This window comes from Schistocerca serialis, chromosome 3 (genome assembly GCF_023864345.2).
Source record: "Schistocerca serialis cubense isolate TAMUIC-IGC-003099 chromosome 3, iqSchSeri2.2, whole genome shotgun sequence".
Taxonomy (NCBI): domain Eukaryota; kingdom Metazoa; phylum Arthropoda; class Insecta; order Orthoptera; family Acrididae; genus Schistocerca; species Schistocerca serialis.
The window spans coordinates 407,727,349-407,754,117 of NC_064640.1; the positions used below are offsets into that span (position 1 = coordinate 407,727,349).

The window sequence follows — 26,769 nt, forward strand, 5'->3', positions numbered from 1 at the left end:
GTTGCATTATCCTACATGTAGACGCTATTATGTCGTGGAAAAATAACCTGTGAACAGAGGTGGATATGGTAACCAAGATTAGATACTTGTGTTAAGCCATTGTGCCTTCCAGAATGATAAGATCACCCAGGGAATGCCACAAAAACACTTGCCATACCATAATGCTCGTTCCCTTGGACTGGATCCTTCTGATTATTGTTGCAAGATGCCTGTTTTCTGTCCAATTAAGCATAAAATCTGTTATGTCTGTAAAGGCCATGTGCCATCATTCAGTAGACATCCAGTTGTGGTAATGGAATGCAAATTCCAGCCTTCATTGCTGATGAACATCAGTAAGCAGGGGTGCATGAACCAGGTGCCTGCTGCGGAGGCTCATTCCCAGCAACATTTGCTGAATGGCTGTGGAGGAGACTCTATTGGTAGCTCCTAGGTTTATCTAGGTGGTCAGTTGTTCAATGGTTGCACATCTGCTCACCCACATACATCTTCACAACCCTTGTTCCGCCATGTAATCTATGGCCTGTGGTGCACCACAGTTACTTTAGCGCTGGTTTTGGATAGCCCCATTTTGCCATGCATAGTATATTTTAATCATAGTTGCATGCAAACTGCTTACAAACTTAACTGTGGATGCACATAAATCACCCTGTTTCTACATTATGATAATGACTGCATTAGTTTCTGGGTCCCCCCCCCCTCACCCCACCCTTCATGCTTTATGTATTCTCCACTGGTAGTGTTGCCATTAGCCTGTGACTGGATACTGAAAGTTGATGTTGAACATAGGTGGTGGTCACATGAATGTTACGGACAATGTAAAACTTACTGATCCTGTTACATTTTGTTACATTGTAAATTCATGTTATATTCTATACTCATGATGAAAACTATTGCACACCTGTAAATTCTCACCACTGCAGAAAGCTCCTCCATTTGCTGGCATAGGACTTGTACATGTTCTGAATCGCTGCTTATTTCCAAGGCCACATGTAGCAGAGCACTGACTCCAAGCACCCCATTCAGACCAGCCACCATCAACTGAAAATAAATGGAGCACTGCAATTATCTCAAATTAATTTCATTTCCATTCACAACACTCTTACATTTATTGACACAGCCAGCTCTGTCTCTCACTCTCCCTCCCTCCCTAGTTCAGCTTACTTTCTTGTGTGTTCCACAGATTATTTTGTGACAACTTGTAGTGATGTCGAATGTGTCATTGGATTTACAAATGAGACACATTTCTCTTTAAAAACATGGCTACATATTGACCATTTACATAACTGGATTTTTGCTGTAATTTCAATCAACAACAAAATTTGACAAATTTCACCAAACTACTGTCTATTCAGAAATTCTTCTGTGGGGTAGGCAGACTTATATTTTGCTTTTAAAACTTTCTTTGTGTGCCAGCACCATTAGTTCACAAGGGAGATGGTGAATATTTTTATGATTGAATAATTTGCTCCTTTCTGTGGAGGAATCAGTGTAAGTTGTGGACAATGGGGACCACTTTTTCCTAGTGTTATATATACAAACTCTACTATTATTTTCAAATTGTACCTGATTCTTCATGAAAAAATTCAAAGAAGAGTAAATGTATTGTGAGGCTGTTGTTCATATGCTGTATTTTTAACAGCTGCCTACATGAAGGTTGAGGATGTCCACAAATGAAGAAATGAATAGCAAATGGGGGTGAAATGTTGCTTGTGGTTTTCTCATCTTGGACTGTCCCAACCTAATTATAAAATGCATAACACAGAAAATATGTCTCTTTTCAAATGAGCAGTCCACTGGTAGACTGGACTATTAGTTCTGTTTTCAGTCTGAGATGATGATTTGTTATTTATCGGCGTCAGTGGTTACCAATGAGGTATCACCACTTCTACAAAAAAGCAATGGAATGGCTTGACCAAATTTAATACATCCTGCTGTCTCAAGAACCCTGTCTGTATCTCTATGGAGCAACATGATTTGAAAGAATCTTGTATAACACCATCTGTTAAAACAAATGACAAACAGTCACTGAAAGAGAGGTGAGTCGCTAGAAATGATTTGAATGAAATAGAGTGTACTGCACAGGAAATTTAAACAAATGTCAGAACAGTGTAGCAATAAAATTTTCTAAGATTAGCAACAAAGGTACTGTAAGTTATCAGGCCATATTTATTTGAGCAATACACATCAAATTAAATCCATGTTATTAGAAACACATCATACTAGTATGATATCTTGGACTAAGCAAAGTGGAACATCATGTTCAATTCATTTTGCTAGACACATAACACCACAGAAGTATGACATCTGGGAATTTTAAGACTAAGCAAGGTGGTCCTTTACCGGTTCACATATGACCATCCTAATTAGATTTGCTGTGGTTTCAATAACCTGATTAAGGCAAATGCTGGATGATCCCTACAGGAAGGACACATTTGATTTTGTTCCCCAATTAAAGTTTGTGCTCCATCCCTAACTACCTCATTGTCAACGATGTTAAAACCTAATTTTTGAATTTTGTGAATGGCTCCAGTGCATCCCAAGCAGGATAACTCATACTTAGACATTAATAAAACAAGAAGATTTTGAAATAAATATTATAATATTACTAAGGTTAGCTGTATATGACATGATAAGTACATATAATCTGTCACACACCGTTGGGTGGCTTGTGGAGTATAAATGTAGATGTAGGTATGTCTTTGGCACAACAAGCATATATGTGGTTACGTATCCAAGACACATTTCCTAAACAGAGGTGAGTAAAATTTATTTAAACGATTAATAATAAATACAGATAAATATTATTATTCATTATTCATGAATGGCAAATAAGAAAATTTATTTGAACCATTATTCATTTACATGAATAAAAACATTTGTGAATAGAAGCATATATGAATAAAAGATAAATTTCAAATCTAAAAACATCAACTGTTCCAATATTTAGTCATTAATTTAAAAAAAAAGATGTGCTTTTCCATCTCCAGAGAAAACTTAAGAGATCCTTGATACTAGTCTAGCTTCTGACAGATAACTGTATTATGGATCCATTTAAGTTGTGCATCCTGAATCTGGTTCAAAATTGAAAAATTAATATTCTTTATCACCACAACTTCATTTTCAGACTTGCCACCATGTTTCAATGGTATTTCTTTGCTTATTATATGGTTAAAATTTGTTGTATACATCCCTTGATCATAGGCAGCAACATAGGTTGAATCATTTGTTTTTAATATTTTATAGACCAAGCCTGAACATAGCTCAGGCGACATTGCTGTCTTCAAAAGACGGCGACCAAGTATAGCTTAGGTCACTATTTTCTTGATGCACAAGACACCTATTGGTCAGAAACAGAACTCATTTCATGTGAGAAGAATGTACGGATGTATCGCCACCTATCCCTTAACAGGTACTGCCTTCTGTTGTGAATTTCTAGAATTACTTTGAAAGGAACATTAGCTAACAAGACAGCTGCTGTCATGAATAATGGTGATCTGCCAATTGAATGGGAATCTTTAGCTTGATGGTTTCTTTACCACTGGCACTGGCTTTCACTTCTATCTTCCATTCCTTTTACACACATCTGTGACAGGATAAACAGAATACTACCCTGCACATGCTTTCATGGTAGCCACCCACATGACACAAATACTTGTTTGGTGTTTCATATCAGGCTGTAGGAAGGCAATAGGGAAACAACACTCCCTAAGATTTTGATCAGAACAAGAATGTGGAATTTCCACACTGTCTCCAATGATCACTCACTGTGTGTGGAACCAACTTAGATTTTTAAAATGAAGTACTAATCATAATGTGTAACTCGTACAGTGATAGCACAGTGAAATGAGAGTGTGGAATTTATAATCATAAAAGATAAAAAAAGAGGAATCCTACAAATAAACAAAGATTAAAATTCTGCAGATACTCAGTATATAATTCATAATTTTATTACAATCTGTCACACAGTCTATTGTCAGCCTGCATCCAGCAGTTTAGTGCTGGTATACAATAGATGCTAAACATAAACTGGGAGCAAAGTATTGTAATTTTCTTATTACATTTATGATAGTTGAAAATGGACAGTTCTAAATGTGTGCCAGAGAAACACTACATTTGCATGGGAGACTGACTGAGAGAGAAAAGATGAAGATTTTAAGCACCATGCTGTGAGCTGGGAAGGAACTGTGTACTGAGCAAGTAGCAACTGTATATGATTTGGTGGAAGAGTGGTCTATAGTTTTTGGCACCATACTGGATGATTAAGCATCATAAATGTGCCATGAAGATGACTATGTGGACAATTTGTGCAATTAACTTTATTTCATCTAAGTAATATTATGGATCTGCAGTCACTTGCATGGACTATCCAAGAAATAGTCCAATATATTGTTATGTAGTGTTGTCAGTGGGCCAAGAAAGGCGTAAATGGTTGACCCCAGCATACTGCATGATGGCAAACATACAGATTCCCACCAGGACTTCAACATCAGATCATCAATCATTCACCAGTTGTACCAGTTAGAACCATCAGAAACTGCTAGCTAGAAGCTGGGCAACAAATAAGAGTTCCTCTCACTCATCACTGTGCAAGACATCTCTGACACTATAGCAAAAGATGCAACTGGAAAGATGAATCATTCATGATCTGTCACCAGTGATGGGTATTTATGATTAGGGCATAGATCAGAAGACCTTAAACTACTGTAAGGTATCAGTCTGCGATGTATAGGACCAACTCTAAGCATCACAACTTGGTCAGCCATTGCTTTCAATAAATTTACACATGTGGTGCTTGTTGTGGGCATACTGCGGAATGCAGCATCTATCCAGGATATTATCCAGGTTATTAAGTTGACATTATCACCATGTTCCATCATCTTTTGGGTATGCACCTAGGACAGTAATATTTCATCTTACGATATTTCAATGGTTAAATGTACCATCATTTTCAAAGTGGATCAGCGATTGAATTAGACACACAGCCTATAATTGTGCCAAATGATTTTAATTCAGTCACTGACTTACCTTGAAGATCACTATATGGTTAAATGACAAAATATCTGAGGATGAAATATTGCCGTCCTGAATGCTCACCAAAAAGATGATGGAATATTTTATCCACCAGGAAAACTGCAAGAAACATATTACCATGTCAATGAGATCTGTTGTTACAATCGTATAGTGTCTGGAAACATTTTTCTGTGGGTAGACAATGAACCCTCCAAGTTCTTTTTCTGACGTTTCGCCAGCACGAGTGGCTGGCATTGTCAAAGCTTCACCCTCCATTGCTGGTGGTGAACTGGAGCCGAGCTCGCGGCCGCAGACTATATGTACCTGACTCGCCAACGTCCGAGGGCACCTTATCTATTCAACAAAACTTACAACATCCCTGGACCAGTTGTGACAGTTGGTGGGAGTAAAATGGAGCAGCATTTCCAAGCTGTCAACTGACACCTCTATGATCATTTCTATGCATGACTGTAGTACTAAATTTCAGGTGAAATTTTTGTCCAAGACAGTCTCTTTTTGTGTGTAAAACATTGTGGTTATTATATAAGGGTATTCACAGTACAAAACATGAACAAAACATCATTTGTGAGGGACCACTGCTTCAGAGTGTCCACTTTTCATTTTACACTAGTGTGTATTGTAACAGCTGCAGTATTTTAGAATCATTTATTATCCATGTACCCAAATACACTGTCAATAAACAGTATTATCATCACATCTTAGATGTGATATCTACAGCACATAGTTGATGACATGTTACATGATGTACACTGGCAAATTATGTATTTAAAGGAAAATGTAACCACTCTGCATGAATTTTGCTCAGTGCTATTGTAGGTAAAGTAATCAATTTACTCAATGGCAAAAAGACTTTGTGAAAACAGTAATAATTTCTGAACTGAACAGGTTTGCAAACTGTTCACATAGCTCTGCAGAAGAAGAGTATTGTTAATGGATTAATAACAGCATTGCAAGTAACTATTATGAAAAATATGGAGCTACTTATGGCATTGGTGTGCGACATGAAAACTGATTGTTGATGTGTATGAATGCCAACTGAGAGAACTCCTCACTGAAGTGCCTAAGATCCAGCCTCACTGGTGACTACTTAACAGTACAATAAATGTGCTGCAAATAGGGCTCAATAGGAAATGGTTTGTGTTTACACCAATGCTAATGAAGTGGAGACTTTAATTTGTGCAACAGTACTGAACTTGGCTGCTAGTAACTGATGATGGAAAGCAGCAATAGACAGACAGATGTCAGTGTGTGCAGAGAAAACTTTTAAAAACCAACATCTTTCAACCAGTGTGGAATGTAACACTCCTGGATAACAAACTGCCTATTGGCTTCTGTCTCGGGTTCTTCGGCCGACGTTCATCTAATGATTTTTTTGACGTTTCGCCAGCACGAGTGGCTGGCATTGTCAAAGCTTCACCCTCCATTGCTGGTGGTGAACTGGAGCCGAGCTCGCGGCCGCAGACTATATGTACCTGACCCGCCAATGTCCGAGGGCTTCTCCGCAGTCATTTCCGGTGCGGTTCTCCTCTTGCTACTTGCAATGGAGGGTGAAGTTTTGACAATGCCAGCCACTCGTGCTGGCGAAACGTCAGAAAAGTCATTAGATGAACGCCGGCCGAAGAACCCGAGACATAAGCCAATAGGCAGTTTGTCAACAAGTGGCCACGAAAGCCTTAACAATTTTGTACTCCTGGATAACTTGGTAATGAATTAATACTTGAGACATCAGATTTGAATGTACAAAAACATTATTTTCTTGTGGAGAATGATGTCTTTCATCAATAAAATGCATTTGACTGCACAAGAAGGAGTGTTCAAACATGACTAGAAAAAACCACCTAAGACTTCATAGGACTTCTTTGGCATTTAACTTCCCAAGTTATTAACACAACTGAACATCTGTGGGACCTTCAAAATAATCCATGTTTACTGTATGACTTCACTTCACATTCTTGAACAGCTTTGGAAAAAAAAAAAAAATCAACACAATTGGTCTGCATAAGCACTGAAACCTATCAGATTCACTTCCAGCTCATCTATCTGCTGTGCGCCTATGTCCTACTGGTGCATATGCCCTTCTTAAGGACAATGTAGGTGCCTTCTCTTTCAGAAGAAAATAATATGAACACTGAACTGGATTTTGCAACTACATGGGTTCTCAAGTGTAAACTATACTGTGCAGTGCCAATAAATAAGAAGAGTAGTCATAAGAAACTTCTCTCAATTTGCTAAAGTTATAAGAGAGTGTATTAGGAATGTATTACAGAGTTTACTCCTAATCAACTACAGACTTTACTCCTGTGCAGCTCATTGAGGCAACAAATACAATAAAACATGACCTAGTTTTCATTTGAGAGCTACTTTGTCACAAAATAGACTGATGAAAACAGCACTGCCTAATAGACTAATAAATGTGATAAGAAGACTTTACGTGGAAAAAGTTTGGGTTCAGATGCAGGAACTTTTTCATGCCGTGCCAGATAGTTTGAAAGGCACTTAGCCCTAGGACACCTACCTAAAGGGGAGGGGGGGGGGGGGGTTCGTTGAACTCACAATTTTTTTATGTCCCCTACTTTTGCCCAAGTAACTTTCATACTACATATTCCCTTTGAGGTATTGTTTGTTGGCTATTTTATGAAACATTAGTGTCAATTTATTTTATAGAAAATTCCTGTTTTGGAAGAAAAAATAAATAAACTTATTATGGGTCCAACCCCCCCCCCCCCCCCCCCCCCCACCACCACCACCTTAGGCTTCTATGTTATAGAAAATTTCCCTTAGTAGGATTTCGTATTTCTCATCTCTACAACAATGCAAGTTAGTTTCTTGTTGGTTGGTGTTCTTCATATTCACAACAATTGGTTTACTTTCAGAGGAAGTGATTGTTGATGTCTGTCAGCTGTTATTTATCTTGTAAACTTGCAGTGAGTTAGTGCAGTTCCCTATTGTTCACACCCAGACATAGAAATGACTAAAAGAATACGTGACTCATCTTTAGAAAGAGTTCTGAATGAAATTTTAGATGAAGATTCTGACTCTGGGAGTGGAAGTGAATATGAGGATGGTGTTATGGAGTATGATTCAGATCGGAAAAGTGATGTGGATGTTAGAGAAGATGGAGATAGCGCAGCTTCAGGCAGTGACCATCAGGATGTTATTGTGGCCAAGTCTGGAAGAAGGTACGTAACCACACAACCTAGAATTCCTCAGAGGTCTGTTGCTAATATAGTAAGAGAGCAGGCAGGAGTAACTCCAGCTGATGTTTGCCATTCACCTGGAGAAGCCTTGAAGTTACTTCTTATGCTTGATATCATGGATATTGTAGTAAAACATTCAAATGAAGAGGCATTTAGGCGAAATGTTACTTTGACTAATGAGAAAGAATTGTATGCCTTTATAGGAATCCTAATACTTATGGGGGCAAATAAGGACAATTCTGTCAGTGTACACAGTCTTTGGTCAGACCTAATGGGTCAGCCAGTTTACAAGGGTATTATGGCAAGAGGACATTTCAAGGAACTTATAGCAATCATAAGGTTTGATGACAAAAGCACCCACCAGCTAAGAAGGGAAGCAGACAAGTTCACAGCAATCCGTGATCTTTTCAACAAAGTGAATGATAGGTTTCCACTACTGTATAAACCAGGGGTCCACCTCACCATTGATGAGATGCTCAGCTTGTTTAGAGGGCACTGCCCCTTCAAAGTATTTATGAAGGATAAACTGGGCAAGTATGGCATCCTTATACACATGATGTCCGATGCAGTTGACAGATACATCTTGAATATGGAACCCTATCCAGGTAATGTTCAGAATTTGTCGAAAGAAGAATGGGGTTCAGCAGATGTCGTCAAACGTCTGGTAGCACCTGTGAAAAATACTGGTCGAAATATAACTACAAACCGATACAATACATCAGTGGATTTGGCGGAAGAGTTATACCAAGACTACAAAGTTACTACAGTAGGAACTCTCCAGTCAAACAGGAAGCATATTCCAGACATAATGAAGAACATGTCATCAAGAGCTATATTCATCAATGTTCTTGTTCACAGACCCATCAACAGGTAGGCCTCCAGTAACTTTGGTGTCCTACATAGCAAAAACAAAACCAAGTAAAAACTTAATGATGTTGTCAACAATGCACCAAGATAAAGGCACTGTTGGAGGAGAGAAGAATAAAACTAAGATAAATGCATATTACAATTCCACTAAAGGTGGAATTGATACCATTGATCAAATGGCGCGTATGTACACCTGCAAGAGGGGAACAAAGAGGTGGCCCCTATCTGTATTTTACTCTCTCATCAACATTTGTGCTATCAATGCAATCACCATATTCATCCAGCAACATCCAAGGTGGAATGAAATGAAACACAACAAATGGAAACTTTATCTTCTGCAAGCTGGGATGGAACTAGTGAAATTGCAGGTAGGAGAAAGAAGTGCCAATGCAAGAGGGTTATCTAACCAAATTGTTCAATCAATGGAGACTATTCTACAAAAGAAAATCAAAGAAGTGACAACAGAAGCATGTCAGCCTCCTGCAGGGAAAGGTCGGTGCCATATTTGTATAAGAGAAGCTAAAACAAAGAAGCAGAAGTACAACAATCTAAGTAATCCAGAACAGTATCGTGGACAGTGTCAAACATGTGTGTAACACACATTCAGAAAAAATTGTGAAGTGTGTCTCTTGCCTTGAGGATGAGGACTCAGAGTAGTCTATTGTATATGAACACATCTGTATTTTGTATTGTAATATGTCAGGTTTTTTTTCACTCAATCCAATATTTATAACAATTAACAACATTTATAAACTGATGATTTAGTTAAAATACATAAACCATTTTGAAAGTTGTAATTTTTCATCAGTAAACTTATTTAATACCTGTGGGCTTGCCGAACCCCCCCCTCCCCCCCTTAGGCATCCAAGTTAGAAAAAAAGGCTTGGTCGTCCTAGGGTTAAGAGTAATTTTGCCCAGTTAGTAACAAACACGTCACTATTGTATAGAATATGTGACTAAAGCGAGCTTGAATACCTGCATTCTGCAGTGTCAAATGCCTACAGAGAGAATGTGTTAGAGGTGTGAAACATAATAATGTATTTTGTTCTTCACCAGTGAAACTATGCTACAGTGACACAACATAAATGAGGCTACTTGCATTACTAATCAGTGATTTATTGTGGTGTGTCAGAGCATGACTATTTTTGTGTCCATACACTGCAAACACTTTAACAATCTCCAAATAGTGAAAATAAGGTTTATTCAACTATGAACATATTCTTGAACACCACCAGGAAAAGTAATGTATGAATTGAGGCACCAAATAAACAACACTGATGCAGCAGTTAGTGCAGTTGCCACATATGTTCATCTGCAAGGTAAGAACCACATGGATGTGCAGTTGCCACATATGTTCAATTAATTATGTTTGTCTGCAAGGTAAGAACCATCTGAATGATCACATATCTGCATTCATTCCTTCCACTGCTCTTAATACTTCTGCAAGTCATTTATCATGAAGCTGTGCAGGAGTTCCATTTTTTGCTTTTCGGCAGAGCAAAAGGACACATCTGTAATGAACTGCTCATTCACAGCTACAGATCTGGTCAGTTTTAGTTAAACATGTCACTGAGTAAGGATACAGTTGAAGAATAACAAAGCACTAACATTCCATGACAAATAGTTCCTTCATGTACATCTAAGCACATTCTCTGCAAGCCATCAAATGGTTCAAAATGGCTCTGTGCACTATGGGACTTAACTTCATTAGGTCATCAGTCCCCTAGAACTTAGAACTACTTAAACTTAATTAACCTAAGGACATCACACACATCCATGTCCAAGGCAAGATTCGAACCGTCGACCGTAGCAGTCGCGCGGTTTCAGACTGTAGCGCCCAGGACGGCTCGGCCATTCCGGCTGTCCTGCAAGCCATCATATGCTGCGTGATGGAAAGTACCTTGTGGCATTGCAAGTCATTCCATTTCCTCTTATACTCACAAATGGGGTGAGGGAAATACAAGTGTCTATAAGTCTACATGCTTCCACACAAACCCTGATCTTATATTGTCTTTGTGGCCCCTATGTGATGTGTATGTTGGTGGCAGTAGGATCATTCTCTAGTCTGTTGCTGCTGTTGACTCTCTAAACTTTCTCAATAGTATTTCAGAGGAAGAACTTCTTATTCTCTGCTGGAATTCCAGTTTGTTCCAGGAGAATTCCCCTAACACTTGTGTTTTGACTGAACCTACTGGTAACAAATCTGTCAGCTCACCCCTGAATTGATTCAATGTCTTCTTTTAATCTAACTTTGTGGGGATCCCAAACACTCAAGCAGTACTCAAGAACTGGTTGTACAAGTGTTCTTTAGGTAGTCTTCTATATAGGAGGGGTATACTTTCCTGCAGTTCTTGCAATAAACTTCCGTCAGCCATTTGCCTTCCCTACAACTGACCTTCCCCTCATAATGTGAGTAATCTCATTTCTTTTGTATCCAGATAATATGTAAAAGTGTACAGTGTATAGCATCATGATAAATATATGCAACTCATTACACTGTAGAGTGTATTAATGTGCCATGAGAGCCTGGCTCATTTGTCTACTGAAAAAAATTGGTCTAATAGTAAAACTGTGTGTTATGCAAAATCTTTTTTCTATGTGTTCAGGCACATAATAGAGCTGTTAGTGACTGAGAAGAAAATGGACCACTTGGATAAGCCTTAGATGCATTAGTCTAGAGTTGGAAATTGTGAGAAGATCACAAATGACAGATTTTCTAATGTGGTATTCAGGAAGTTAGGATTAAAGCTCCAGCAAATTTGGAACAATGCATAGTTTCATGTTGCTATGGTTTTTTCACTCACACTGTGAATTTTATTAGTCAAATGACACAGCTCTTAACATTTCCTTGAGCTGCTGCTTGATAAATTTTAAATTAAGAATACTGAAAAGTTGAAGGGTCTAGCTGTCTATGTATTTTGATTTATTGACTCATTGTGATGATGGTGTGCTCCAGCAGTAACAAGGAGTTAAGCATGCAATTCATAAGGTCAATACTAATTATCACTCTTTCCCTTTCTCACACTAGCACCCTGACTAATATTTACAAAATATCAGTCACGTATAAAATATAACAGACATTCTGTACATGCTGTGCTATTCATGGTGGCGCCAGGAGCCTGGATATGGTTTTTGTGTATGTGTACATGATCCTACCCTGGTGTAGAAGGCACTCCATTTTAGGCTTGTCATAATTTGTTCCTGAAATGAAATTACATACACTATTCACCTCTCAGGATCTGTGAAGTGAGATGTTCCAGCTTCAAAACAAGTTCCATTTTCTTTTTGTTTCTTCAGTGCTATTATTGGTAGTCCAATCATGGTTTACTTCATTCACTGCTTGCAAACAAATGTTCTACAAGAATTTCTCTCTATCTGGATGCATCAGATGTTTCTGTTCTATGCCTTTCTTACTTCCTACTTGCAGTATATCCATTCATACATCTCTGTTTCCTCCATAAGTTCAGAGATGGCTCTAATATTTTGGTAAATCAGTCTTTTAAATTACTCTGCCCTTCAGCATACCAATTGCAATGGATTTTCTGTTCCTAATAATAGGTGCTTGTGCTTGAAATCCACATTTTTCACACTCAGAGATCTTGTTATATGGAGGATATGTCGTGCCCTGCTCTTTTCAGATTCAGAAATTTCTGGCTCCTGTAAGTGAGATCATCTTCAGAAGTATTTATACTTACTGATACACAAAGAGAAGCACCCAGAAGGGTAGGAGGAAACAAAATGAAAAGTCATGTGTTGAGAGGTTATGTGATGTTATTGAGTAAAATTTACAAAGAACTTGACAGTATGAGCCCACTTGCCAGTCTAGCATTGCACCCTCTCTGGCCTGGATGCATGCACTGATTTAGGATGTTATGAAGCTGTTGTGTTCTCTTCATTGGCAAACTGGCCCAAAACTATTATACTGGTCCTTGATATGCTGGGTAATGGCACTGGGATGGAGTTGATATCTGAGCTGGTCCCATATGTTTTCTATTGGGGAAAGATCTGGGAATCTTGCTGGCCGTGGTAGTACCTGAACATCATGCACACAGTTCAGAGACACATGCCATGTGTGGAAGAGCATTGTTTTGTTGAAAAATGGTGCCACAACACTGTCACATTCAGACATAGGATGACTGTGACGTACCGTTATACTGTCAAAGTTTCCTCAGTGACTACAAGCTCTGGCCTAAAGTCATATCCATACTATGATACCCACACTATGATGCCAGGATTAACACCACTGTGCCTTCCAAAACAATGGAAGAAAGGGACTTCCCCCCATGTTACCATCATAATCACCAACCATGGTCATTTGGAGTAGTGAAGAACTATGATTCATCACTGAACACAGTGCAATACCACTCATCAGCAGTCCATGTTTTCCAAACATGGCACCACTCCAAATGCAGCTGTTTGTTTTGTAATGTTAATGGTGCAGGGAGTCCATTACCCATTCCCAGATAGCAGGCACAGATGTGAAGAGGTTATAGTATGCTTGGTGCACAATACAGTGCTCCTCCATTGTGGTAATCATATATAACCTACCAGAAGCTTGATGACGAGTATGACTGCCCTCATGTTCCCATTCAATGCAACATAGGGCTATTGGCACATTAGAATGCCCATAAATTTCGATATTGCATGGTTTGACTAGCCAGACAAATGGAGACCGACAATATGGCTATTTTCAAACTGTCAGGTGCTGATAATGCTCTCTAAGATGCATACACAGCATGTTTGTGTCCTTCACAGCGATTACTCAACATTCAACACTCTTCACACCCTTGATATATCCTACCAGACCTCATAATAACATTGAACACAAACGACACTAATGCTCTGTGGTGAATGTTCTATCTGCCACAGAAAATTGCAACTCTAATGATTCACACACGCATCAGTGATGTGTAAACATGTGAGTTATATTGACATCTGACCAAGTCTTCCTGGTGCTTCACTTTTTTTGTCAGGCAGTGTACAATGTTATAACTCTTAGAAAGTGACAATTCATGCAGTGAAACAAGTATGATGCCATCAGAAATGTGCTAATATTTTCACAAATTCACCTACTAAGATATAAAATTATCATCAGCATCATCATCTTGAACAGCTTCCAGCCTCTGGCCGGATCTGTATGGAACACAGGCCTCTCTAAAATCTCCTGTCTTGCCACCGTCTTTCCATCTTCACCTTGGTCTCGTCTTCTCCTTTCTTCTGGACACATTTCTCTACTTTCAGCCATCTGTCTCTCGGTCTTCCTCTTGGTCTCTTTCCTTCCAGACCATCTCATGTATCCTCCTAGCTATCCTCTTCTCCTTCATTCTCTTAACATGTCCATACCATTTCAGCCTTGATTTCTCTATCTTCTCCTGTAATGGCTCCACCTTCATTAACTCTCTGATCTGCTAATTTCCTAACCTGTCTATCTTTGAGACTCCTATACTGTTTTTCAAGAATTTCATCTCATTAGCTTGTACTTTGCTTTTCTCTCTTCCTTTCATAACTCAGGTTTCTGATGCGTGTGTCAGGATTGGGACATAGTATGAATGGTATATAACCTTTTTACTGATTTGGGGTACATCCTTGCTCCATATTAAGCTTCTGACACTCTTCCGAAATGCTTCTGCTTTCCTCCCTGCTCGTTTATTTCTCTGTCATTTTTTCCATCTTCTTGTATCCGGCTTCCTAGGTACTTCAAACTCTCCACTCTCCTCAATCGTTCCTCGCCAATTGTTGTTCCAGTTGTTCCTCTCTCATTCTTTCTTGTTGTGATAATCATCTCACTCTTACTTATACAATATTTCATCCCATATTTTTGTACTGTTCATTCCCATATGTCCAACTGCTCTTGTACTTCCTCCTCCTCCTCCTTACTCCCCCAAATCATCAGATCATCTGCAAACACCATAGCTTTCATCTTCCTTTCACCAATTACTTGTGATACTGTACTCATTACATCATACATCACTACAATGAAGAGTAATGGTGAAACTGCACTTCCCTGCCTCAAGCCAGTCTTCTGTTCAATCCAGGCTGATCTCTCTCTTCCCACTTTCACACAACTCACACTTCCATGGTACATTTCCCTTATCCTCCAAATAATTTGCTTCTCCTCTGTTCTCCAGGGCTTTCCACACTTTGCTTCTACATACACTACCATATGCTTTTTCAATGTCCAGGAAGGCTATTAGTAGATCTATTCCATATTCATAGTGCTGTTCCTGCAGTTGTCTTAAAGCAAAAATTAGATCCACTGTGGACCATCCTGTTCTGAAGCCATGTTGCTCTTCTCTCATTCTTCCTTCTAATTTTGCCAGCCCCCCCATCAACCATGGATCTTGCCGTTGGTGGGGAGGCTTGCGTGCCTCAACAATACAGATAGCTGTACCGTAGGTGCAACCAAAACGGAGGGGTATCTGTTGAGAGGCCAGACAAACATATGATTCCTGAAGAGGGGCAGCAGACTTTTCAGTAGCTGCAGGGGCAACAGTCTAGACGATTGACTGATCTGGCCTTGTAACACTAACCAAAACAACCTTGCTGTGCTGGTACTGCGAACGGCTGAAAGCAAGTGGAAACTACAGCCATAATTTTTCCCGAGGGCATGCAGCTTTACAATATGGTTAAATGATGATGGCATCCTCTTGGATAAAATATTCCTGAGGTAAAATAGTCCCCCATTCAGATCTATGGGCAGGGACTACTCAGGAGGACGTTGTTATCAGGAGAAAGAAAACTGGTGTTCTACAGGTCAGAGTGTGGAATGTCAGATCCCTTAATATGGCAGGTAGGTTAAAAAATATAAAAAGGGAAATGGATAGTTTAAAGCTAGATATAGTGGGAATTAGTGAAGTTCGGTGGCAGGAGGAACAAGACGTCTGGTCAGGTGAATACAGGGTTATAAATACAAAATCAAATAGGGGTAATGCAGGAGTAGGTTTAATAATGAAAAAAAATAGGAATGTGGGTAAGCTACTACAAACAGCATAGTGAGTGCATTATTGTGGCCAAGATAGATATGAAGCGCACACCTACCACAGTAGTACAAGTTTATATGCCAACTAGCTCCGCAAATGATGAAGAGATTGATGAAATGTATGATGAGATAAAAGAAATTATTCAGATAGTAAAGGGAGACAAAAATTTATTAGTCGTGGGTGACTGGAATTTGGTAGTAGGAAAAGGAAGAGAAGGAAATGTAATAGGTGAATATGGAATGGGGGTAAGGAAGGAAAGAGGAAACCGCCTGGTAGCATTTTGCACAGAGCATAACTTAATCATAGCTAACACTTGGTTCAAGAATCATGAAAGAAGGTTGTATACATGGAAGGAGCCTGGCGATTCAGATAGATTATATAATGGTAAGACAGAGATTTTAGAACCAAGTTTTAAATAGTAAGACATTTCCAGGGGCAGATGTGGACTCTAACCACAATTTATTGCTTATGAACTGTAGATTAAAACTAAAGAAACTGCAAAAAGGTGGGAATTTAAGGAGATGGGACCTGGATAAAATGACAGAACCAGAAGTTGTAGAGAGTTTCAGGGAGAGCATTAGGGAACGATTGACAGGAATGGGGGAAAGAAATACAGTAGAAGAAGAATGGGTAGCTTTGAGAGATGAAATAGTGAAGGCAGCAGAGGATCAAATAGGTAAAAAGATGAGGGCTAACAGAAATCCTTGGGTAACAGAAGAGGTACTGAATTTAATTGATGAAAGGAGAAAATAGAAAAACAAAGTAAATGAAGCAGGCAAAAAGGAATACAAACGTCTCAAAAATTAGATCAACAGGAAGTGCAAAATGGTTGAGCAGGAATGGCTAGAGGACAAATGTAAGAATGTAGAGGCATATATCACTAGGGTTAAGATAGATACTGCCTACAGGAAAATTAAAGAAACCTTTGGAGAAAAGAGAACCACTTGCATGAATATCAAGAGCTCAGATGGAAAACCAGTTCTAAGCAAAGAAGGGAAAGCAGAAAGGTGGAAGGAGTATATTGACGGTCTATACAAGGGCGATATTCTTGAGGACAATATTTTAGAAATGGAAGAGGATGTAGTTTGACAGAGCACTTAAAGACCTAAGTCAAAACAAGGCCCCGGGAGTAGACAACATTCCATTGAAACTACTGATAGCCTTGGGAGAGCCAGCCCTGACAAAACTCTACCATCTGGTGACCAAGATGTATGAGACAGGCGAAATACCCTCAGACTTCAAGAAGAAATAATAATTCCAATCCCAAAGAAATCAGGGGTTGACAGATGTGAAAATTACTGAACTATTAGTTTAATAAGCCACGGCTGCAAAATACTAACATGAATTCTCTACAGATGAATGGAAAAACTGTTAGAAGCTGACCTCGGGGAAGATTAGTTTGGATTCCGTAGAAATGTTGGAACACATGAGGCAATACTGACCCTATGACTTATCTTAGAAAATATATTAAGAATAGGCAAACCTTCATTTCTAGCATTTTTAGACTTAGAGAAAGCTTTTGACAATGTTGATTGGAATACTCTCTTTCAAATTCTGAAGGTGGCAGGGATAAAATTACAATTTGTACAGAAACCAGATGGCAGTTATTAGAGTTGAAGGGCATGAAAGGGAAGCAGTGGTTGGGAAGGGAGTGAGACAGGGTTGTAGCCTATCCCCAATGTTATTCAATCTTTATATTGAGCAAGCAGTAAAGGAAACAAATGAAAAATTGGAGTAGGAATTAAAATCCATGGAGAAGGAATTAAAGCTTTGAGGTTCACCGATGGCATTGTAATTCCGTCAGAGACAGCAAAGGACCTGGAAGAGCAGTTGAACGGAATGGACAGTGTCTTGAAAGGACAACAAAAGCAAAACAAGGATAATGGAAAGTAGTCAAACTAAATCAGGTGATGCTGAGGGTACTAGATTAGGAAATGAGACACTTAAAGCTGTAAAAGTGGGTACAATCAGAGGTCCACAGGCAATTGTTAACATTTTATCATGAAGGCACTGACCATCTTGTCTTGCAATGGGATAACGTATTAATAGTTATGACAATTACTTCTGAAATAATAAACAGTTTATTTACTTTTTCTGTCTGTCTTCTTTTTATTTTGATTGCCTTTTATACGTAGTTTCACCCAAGACTTCTTGTAGTGATTTTCAAAGTTTGTCAATGCCACTCAAGTGGTTCAAGCAGTTTGCAGAGGGCTGAAATGCCAGCCCTAAACCACATGCATCCCACCACACTTGAAATTCTAAACCAAGCTGGCCACCACTTCTTTCCCTAACTTGTTTACCCGAAGTGTGTCCACACACTCTCATAACTGAACCGGAATTAATCAGTGGGCGGTGTTCACAAATTATGCACACTGATACCACTTCTCAGGTTTAGCCAAACAAGTAAAAATTATAAATGCTTAACATCTGGAAAGCAACTCGTACAGCACAGCTATTGCTAGGCAACCTGGGAAAAGATTATGAACATCTGTATGTCAGTTTCTGAAGTTACTGTTGCTGAGTTTGTATTTTCTTGATAGCCTGTATAAAGATGGCAACAAATTTGTTTACAGTGCGTAGAACATTTTTAAATGTTGCTTTTTAGCTAAGTGTGAAGTGCCAGTCCACAAATCCGAAGGTCTGGGATTCCATCCCCAGTACGTCAAAAGAATTTTCCTGAGACTTATCGACTGTTTTACCTCTGACAATGACTGTTAATGTGCAGAAAGTGAAGGTGCACCATAATTCAGTCTATGTTGAACTGGAGGTCCCACTATAGCTGGCTGGGAAAGACAGATTGGACTCAGGTGAAGGCAAAGGCATATCACCTATAATAGGACTACATGTAGTAAAGTAAGGTGGTGTTCAAAGAATGTTTTAGTTGTGGACTGTTTTACATTTTTTCAGTAGCACACACATGATCAAAAGCTCTAGCATGCGAGAGAGCAAGGTCAGAGCAGCTGCTCATGTAGGCATAGATACAGTATGGAAACTAAACGTATTATTTGTTCAACTGAGAGTTAACTTTTGCCCCAAGGCTTAACATACAGCCAATAGTGAAATTCATCAGTAAAGTAGATTTGTTGACATTTTAGCTTATGAAACATCATACACACACTCTTCAATTCAATGATTCAAAATACAAGAAATAGAGAAGGACTCAGACATGAACCTAGCACCTTTGCTGATACCAGTTCAATTTTTCAGCACTTTTTTGAGTGATACCCATCTTTATACAATGATAATAAGAGACTGCAATCATAATTTGGTAATATATTTGTGCAATTTTGTGTACAGATTCATACTTAATTTGAAAATACCTGGACATTTCTGCATGTTACAAGTTGACATTTCAGATGTTGAACCAATACAAGGCTTTCCACCATAATCTGGACGTGGATTTGCACAATGTCTCCCTCTATACTTTACTCCATAGCCACATGAAACACTGCATGAACCCCAATCAGACCACTCTGACCTGCAAAATAAAAACATTTGACTTTGTTGTATTAAAAATTAAGGAAGTTCTGCAGATAAAATTAAAATAGAAAAATTGTGTTCTGAGAAAAATTGATCACGAGTAGCATGAACTGTAAATCATAAGTTATGGTCAGAGTACAGACAATACTCGAAATTCGTCTGTTCCTCCTCTTCCCACAAGGGATCTGCAAGTGGTTGCAGCTTCTCACGTGACATGTGTAAGTAGTTGGCTGCCAGCAAAGTGGCCTTACACTTATCAGCCAGAACATTATGACCACCTAAATAATAGCCGGTATTTCCACCTTGGGCATGGATAGCAGTGGTGATATGCCATGGCATGGAAGCAGTGAGGTCTTGGTAGGTTGCTGGTGGGAATTGGCACCACGTCTGCACACACAAGTAGCCTAATTCCCGTAAATTCCAGGGAAAGGCGATGATCTCAGATGCCACATTCAGTCACACCCCAGAAGTGTTCGATTGTGTTCATATTTGGTGAGTTGGGGAGCCAGCACATCAACTGGAACTCAACACTGTGTTTCTTGAACCACTCTATCACACTCTATCACACATGTCACATTATCTAGCAGAAACATGCCACTGGAGTCAGGAAATTATGATTGTTGTGAATGGGGGTACATGGTCTGCAACCAGTGTATGATCCTTGGCCATCATGAATTCTTGCACAAGCTCTACTGGGCCCATAGATGTTCACATGAATGTTCCTCAGAGCATAATGGACTCACCACCATCTTTTTTTCATTCCACAGTACAAGTATCAAGGGGCTATTCCCCTGGAAGATGACAGATTTGCTCCCTTCCATCCGCATGATGAAGAAGGTATTGGGATTAATCAGACTGTGCAACACTCTGCTACTGCACCAACATTCAGTGCCAATGATTATGTGCCCAATTCAGTTGTAGCTGCTGATATCATGGTGTTAACATTGGCACATGAATGAGCCATCAACTGTGGAGGCCCACGTTAGGAGTGTTCGGTGTACTGTACCAGGTGTGGCTAGAAAAAAACCGGACTAGTACTGGTGAAACAATAAAACGAATGCAATAAGGCTGAAAGTCGCGTGGCCTGTCACATGACTCTCGCTTCACCTACTGCTCGAGTTTCATCTGCCTCCTGCACTCAGTCTGCCCGTGGCATCTGTTTTAAGTAGTTGACGTTTTGTCTGTGCGTCGGAAAATGTTGAGTGTACAGAAAGAACAGCGTGTTAACATCAAATTTTGTTTCAAACTAGGAAAATCTGCAAGTGAAACGTTTGTAATGTTACAAGTGTACGGCGATGATTGTTTATCGCGAACACAAGTTTCTGAGTGGTTTAAACGATTTAAAGATGGCCGCGAAGACACCAGTGATGACACTCGCACTGGCAGACCATTGTCGGCAAAAACTGATGCAAACATTGAAAAAATCGGTAAACTTGTTCGACAAGATCGCCGTTTAACAATCAGAGCAGTGTCTGAGTTAACAGGAGTTGACTTGTTGTCTTGTCGAACAAGTTTACCGATTTTTTCAATGTTTGCATCAGTTTTTGCTGACAATGGTCTGCCAGTGCGAGTGTCATCACTGGTGTCTTCGCGGCCATCTTTAAATCTTTTAAACCACTCAAACACTTGTGTTCGTGATAAACAATCATCGCCGTACACTTGTTGTAACATTACAAACGTTTCACTTGCAGATTTTCCTAGTTTGAAACAAAATTTGATGTTAACACGCTGTTCTTTCTGTACACTCAACATTTTCCGATGCACAGACAAAACGTCAACTACTTAAAACAGACACCACGGGCAGACTGAGTGCAGGAGGCGGATGAAACTCTAGCAGTAGGCGGAGCGAGAGTCACGTGACAGGCCACGCGACTTTCAGCCTTATTGCATTCATTTTATTGTTTCACCAGTACTAGTCCGTTTTTTTTCTAGCCACACCTCGTATGTTCATACACACTTTTACTCTAGCCAGCATTAAAGTCTGATGTTAGCTCTGCCATAGTTCAGCACCTGTCCTGTTTTACCAGTCTGCCCTGCCTATGATGTCAGATATCTGTAATGAGGGGGGCTGCTCAACTCCATAACATCTGGATGTGGTTTCACCACATGCTGAGGGCACTCACCACAGTACTCTTCAAACACCCCACACATTGCGCAGTTTCCAAGATGCTTGTGCTGAGCTCCAGGCCATCACAATCTGCCGTCGGTCAGCCTTCCCCATTCTACACATGGTCAGCACAGTCAGTGATACTACATGCTTTGAGCATGTGCCTGACTGGCAGTCATTACTTGCCAGGTGATAATGCTATCACCTAGACGGGTTTATGTTAATAGTAGGTCAGTGGTCATAATGTTCTGGCTGATCAGTGTCTTTCTGTTGCTTGTGGAATGTCATTTAGCACAACTAAGGGTCAGCAATATTGCACATCTGATGCTCACAAGCATTTGTGTTATAAATGGAATACAGTTTGTAGTGAAGTTCACAGTAATTATGACTTCCAGATGTAATCCACTGCCAGTTTCACTTCGTTAAGACAAAACATTTCTTGTTTATTGAGAAACATGGACTGCCTCAGTGTCTTGTGTGTCATAAGATACTCAGTACATAGAAAGAGGTAAAATATGTGGTGGCCCTATGTTTCTCTTTATGAGGTACTGTACCATTAGTTGGATGGCACGGCAAAAAAGCAACTCATTGCTGCACAGAAGCACAATGTACAGAAAAAGTACATCTGAGCCCAAAAAATTTCATACATACAGTTTCTGTGTGTTCTTCATATGCATTAATTTTGATTAATAAATGAGTTTCGTCCCATTAATTTTAGACTGCCAATGTGGAAGAACATGTAAATCACATGGTGTTGCAAGGGGGTGGGTGGAGATAGTGACATATGCGTATTGTACAATAATGGCTGGCACCCCTCTATGGTATTGTAATGTATTTCTTGTAAACAAAGGTAAAAAGGATACCACATGACAGAAGTCTGAATTCCTTCATATGCGCTTGGAATCTGTTTGTTGCCATTGCGAAGTGGAAACTGTTTGTCAAGACTGGAACATTCTGATGGAAGGGAGGTTGTTCCAAGGGATTGTTAGTTCCTTTCACAAACACATCAATGTCCACATCATCAGTATAATGGACCTGGGATGTGTCATCATGGGCTTTGCCTTGTTTGTTTTGGTGTTTGGGTCTTTCCTCATGAGAAGATTATGGGCTCTTGATGATGTGTGGTACATTCCTTATCGCTCTCTGTCTGTAGACATAAAGATGGGGCCTATGATGTTCTCTTTCAAAGGAAATTCACGGTGGCATGAGGGCCACTACTAAGTGCAGTCTAAAGCTGCTACAGTCTGTATTGCACAAATTTTATCTCAAATGATATTTTGGCAACTGAAGTAATGATGCTATAAAGGTTTGTGATTTTCAAGTCATCTGCCTATTTTTGGCTTCTGTAGCTTCCAAGTAATTAAAAAATGGGATAATTTATCAAGGAAGATTTTGGGAGAGACAAATATAACTACAGGCATTCACTGTCCACCAAAAAAGATCCTGGACTGATTTTCTTCATGACTTATAAGCAATGCCAGTGCAGTAACTACATTGGCAGCTTGAGCCATTACCACCTGAACAACATCAATTATGCTGAATTATTTATTTGTAAGTAATATGTGTATTGTGAATGCTGTACTGAAGCACTGTGTCTCTTTCTATCTGTTACATGTACAACACATGAGTTCCTGACAAGGTGGTGCAGTGATGATCTCCCAATGTGGTGAGAGGCAGAGCAGGTCACTATACAAGGCCCTGATGGCCAATGCCCGAAAGGCATACGGGAAGACACTGACATGAATTCTCTAAAATACTACTGAGTAAAAACAAAATGAATACTTATTGAAATTTTAATACCCCTATATCTGATATCGAAGAGTGAACATTAAACATGTATCGAGCTTATACGTTCTCAAGAACATTTTTTCTTGTTGTGTCATTTACACACTCAAGTAACGACTGTACTGAATATTAAAAGTAATTCATGAAATATTAGGAATTTTTGTGCTTGTTCACTCAATCAGTCATTTTTTAAATGAAATATAATAAACAGTGAGGCAGACTACTCTCTTCTGACTGCTACAACTATATACCATCTACTTATTGTGTTAATAGCTAATGAAGAAATAACTTCAGACATGAGTGAAAACGATAGTCTTTGAGCAGATAGGTGATTGTTTTACAATTCTCCTAAAATCTGCCTAAACAGTTTTAAAAAATGAAATTTTCTTCTGGTCTCTTCTCAGTTGGTTAAACCAATCTCATACTAAGCTACAACTTATTGTAAAAACAGTAACTGAATACTGATAAATAACAAGAGATATATGAAGCTAAGAAAAATCTAAGGCATGTGGTTTTGCAATGTGATGACACTACGCCATCCAGTTAACATAAACGCATGAATCAAGAGCCTTATTTGACAGACCTGAAGATCAGAATTTCTTTGTGGTGACCACAGTAGAGATCTGCTGTGACTTGACTGAAAAGCAAAATGTGGGAAACCTTCTCAAAAAAATCATCATGGGCGATGAGACTTCATAATATCTATATGAACGTACCATAAAATGACAAAGTGCAGAATTTCACATGAAGAGTTGATACTTTGATGACATAACTGACAATCAAGCCAACGAGAGTTGAACAGCCTCCCAAAGAAGGACTTTCCTGACAGTTTAACATGTATGAATGTCCTGTGCATTGTACTTGATTGAGGGGAGACTATGTAATAAACCTGAAGCATTAAAACCACCATCTTAGCTTTTCTCTATTTCTATTAATTCAGTCTCAAAACTTTTTAGACTGATGGGTTACATCACTGGCTTTCTGGTTTCAAGAAGGATCTTGGGGCAGTTGCATATAACTTTAAACGTAATTTCTGATGCCAATCTATAGTAAAACTGTGGAACACAATTTATGCTCATATACTGTGACATTTTGGAGACTGAAAATGAACTATATAAGAATAAACATGGATACTGAAAATGGCAGGGGTTGCCCTGTTCAGACGTCAGTGTATACAGCTATAACCAGATCAATAGCATATTCCTTGATTTCATATAGGCTTCTGATAGAGATCTTCATTTTAAATTGCTCTGATCAGAAGACAGTATACAGGGTGGTCCATTGATAGTGACCGGGCCAAATATCTCATGAAATAAGTGTCAAACGAAAAAACTACAAAGAATGAAAGTTCTCTAGCTTGAAGGGGGAAAGCAGATGGCGCTATGGTTGGCATGCTAGATGGTGCTGCCATAGGTCAAACGGATATCAACTGCGTTTTTGTAAATAGGATCCCCATTTTTTGTTACAAATTCGTGTAGTATGTAAAGAAATATGAATGTTTTAGTTGGACCACTTTTTTCGCTTTGTGATAGATGGTGCTGTAATAGTCACAAACGTATAAGTGCGTGGTATTGTGTAACATTCTGCCAGTGCAGATGATATTTGCTTCGTGATACATTACCCATGTTAAAATGGACCATTTACCAATTGCAGAAAGGGTCGATATCATGTTGATGTATGGCTATTGTGATCAAAATGCCCAACGGGCATGTGCTATGTATGCTGCTCGGTATCCTGGACAACATCATCCAAGTGTCCAGATAGTTAGGTTATTTAAGGAAACAGGAAGTGTTCAGCCACATGTGAAACGTCAACCATGACCTGCAAAAAATGATGATGCACAAGTAGGTGTTTTAGCTGCTGTCGTGCCTTGGCGGGTTATGTATGGTGCGGCATTATGGGAGGAAGGATAATTGGCCCCCATTTTATCAATGGCAATCTAAATTGTGCGATGTATGCTGATTTGCTACGCAATTTTCTACCAATGATACTACAAGTTGTTTCACTGCATGACAGACTGGTGATGTACTTCCAATATGATGGATGTCTGGCACATAGCTCACGTGTGGTTGAAGTGGTATTGAATATCATATTTCATGACAGGTGGAGTGGTCATCGAAGCACCATACCATGGTCCGCACATTCATTGGATCTGACGTCCCCAGATTTCTTTCTGTCGGGAAAATTGAAGGATATTTGCTATCATGATCCACCGACAATGCCTGACAACATGCGTCAGCACATTGTCAATGCATATGTGAACATTACGGAAGGTAAACTACTCGCTGTTGAGAGGAATGTCATTACATGTATTGCCAAATGCATTGTGATTGTCCAACATCATTTTGAGCATTTATTGCATTAATGTGGTATTTACAGGTAATCACACTGTAACAGCATGAGTTCTCAGAAATGATAAGTTCACAAAGGTACATGTATCACATTGGAACAACTGAAATAAAATGTTCAAATGTACCTACGTTCTGTATTTTAATTTAAAAAACCTACCTGTTACCAACTGTTCATCTAAAATTACGAGCCATATGTTTGTGACTATTACAGCACCATCTATCACAAAATGAAAAAAGTGGTCCAACTAAAACATTCATATTTCTTTATGTACTACACGAATATGTAATAAAAAATGGGGGTTCCTATTTTTAAAAAATGCAGTTGATATCTGTTTGACCTATGGCAGCGCCATCTAGCGGGGCCAACCATAGCGTCATCTGGTTTCCCCCTTTAAGCTAGACAAGTTTTGTTCTTTGTAGTTTGTTCATTTGACATTTATTTTGTGAAATATTTGGCCCAGTCATGATCAATGGACCATCCTGTATACAGCATGACCAGATAAATAGCATACTCCTTGACTTCATATAGGCTTCTGGTACAGTTCTGCATTTTAAATAAGTTACCAATCACTTTTATTGACCTTCAAACAATACATCTTTTTCCAGCATTAAATCTCCTTTGTCAGGTGGATTTATTTAAATTAACAAGGCATAAACAGTTGTTTTGGGGAAATATGTGACACCAATTTTCAGTGGTCACAGGTTGCTTTTCTGAAATGTGGTTACACTTTGCTCTTTTTCTGCCAACAGTAATAAGCAAATATTGTGTCTTAGGAGCTAATTCTTTATATGTATAATAACTCATAATTATTTGTGGCAAACCATTTTCAGTGTATGTGCAATAAATGTAATAAAGAGACTTACATGATTCCTCCACAGAGGTTAAAGTATTATTCCAAAAATACAGAGTATATGCCCATAAAAATCCTTAACAAATTAAAAGGGGAACTTCCACAGCATGGATTTACTAG

At 39.1% G+C, this 26,769-nt stretch overlaps 1 protein-coding gene across 1 annotated transcript in view; it reads right to left on the reverse strand.

Moving 5' to 3' along the window:
* The window catches only part of LOC126470270 (hemicentin-1-like), an 808,493-nt gene that overhangs the window by 158,978 nt on the left and 622,746 nt on the right, over window positions 1-26,769 (reverse strand). The window contains exons 43-44 of the mRNA XM_050098010.1: window positions 19,396-19,553; window positions 899-1,038 (exon numbers count right to left, since the gene is read on the reverse strand). Coding sequence (XP_049953967.1) covers window positions 899-1,038; window positions 19,396-19,553 — 298 coding nt within the window. The remainder of the gene's footprint in view (window positions 1-898; window positions 1,039-19,395; window positions 19,554-26,769) is intronic.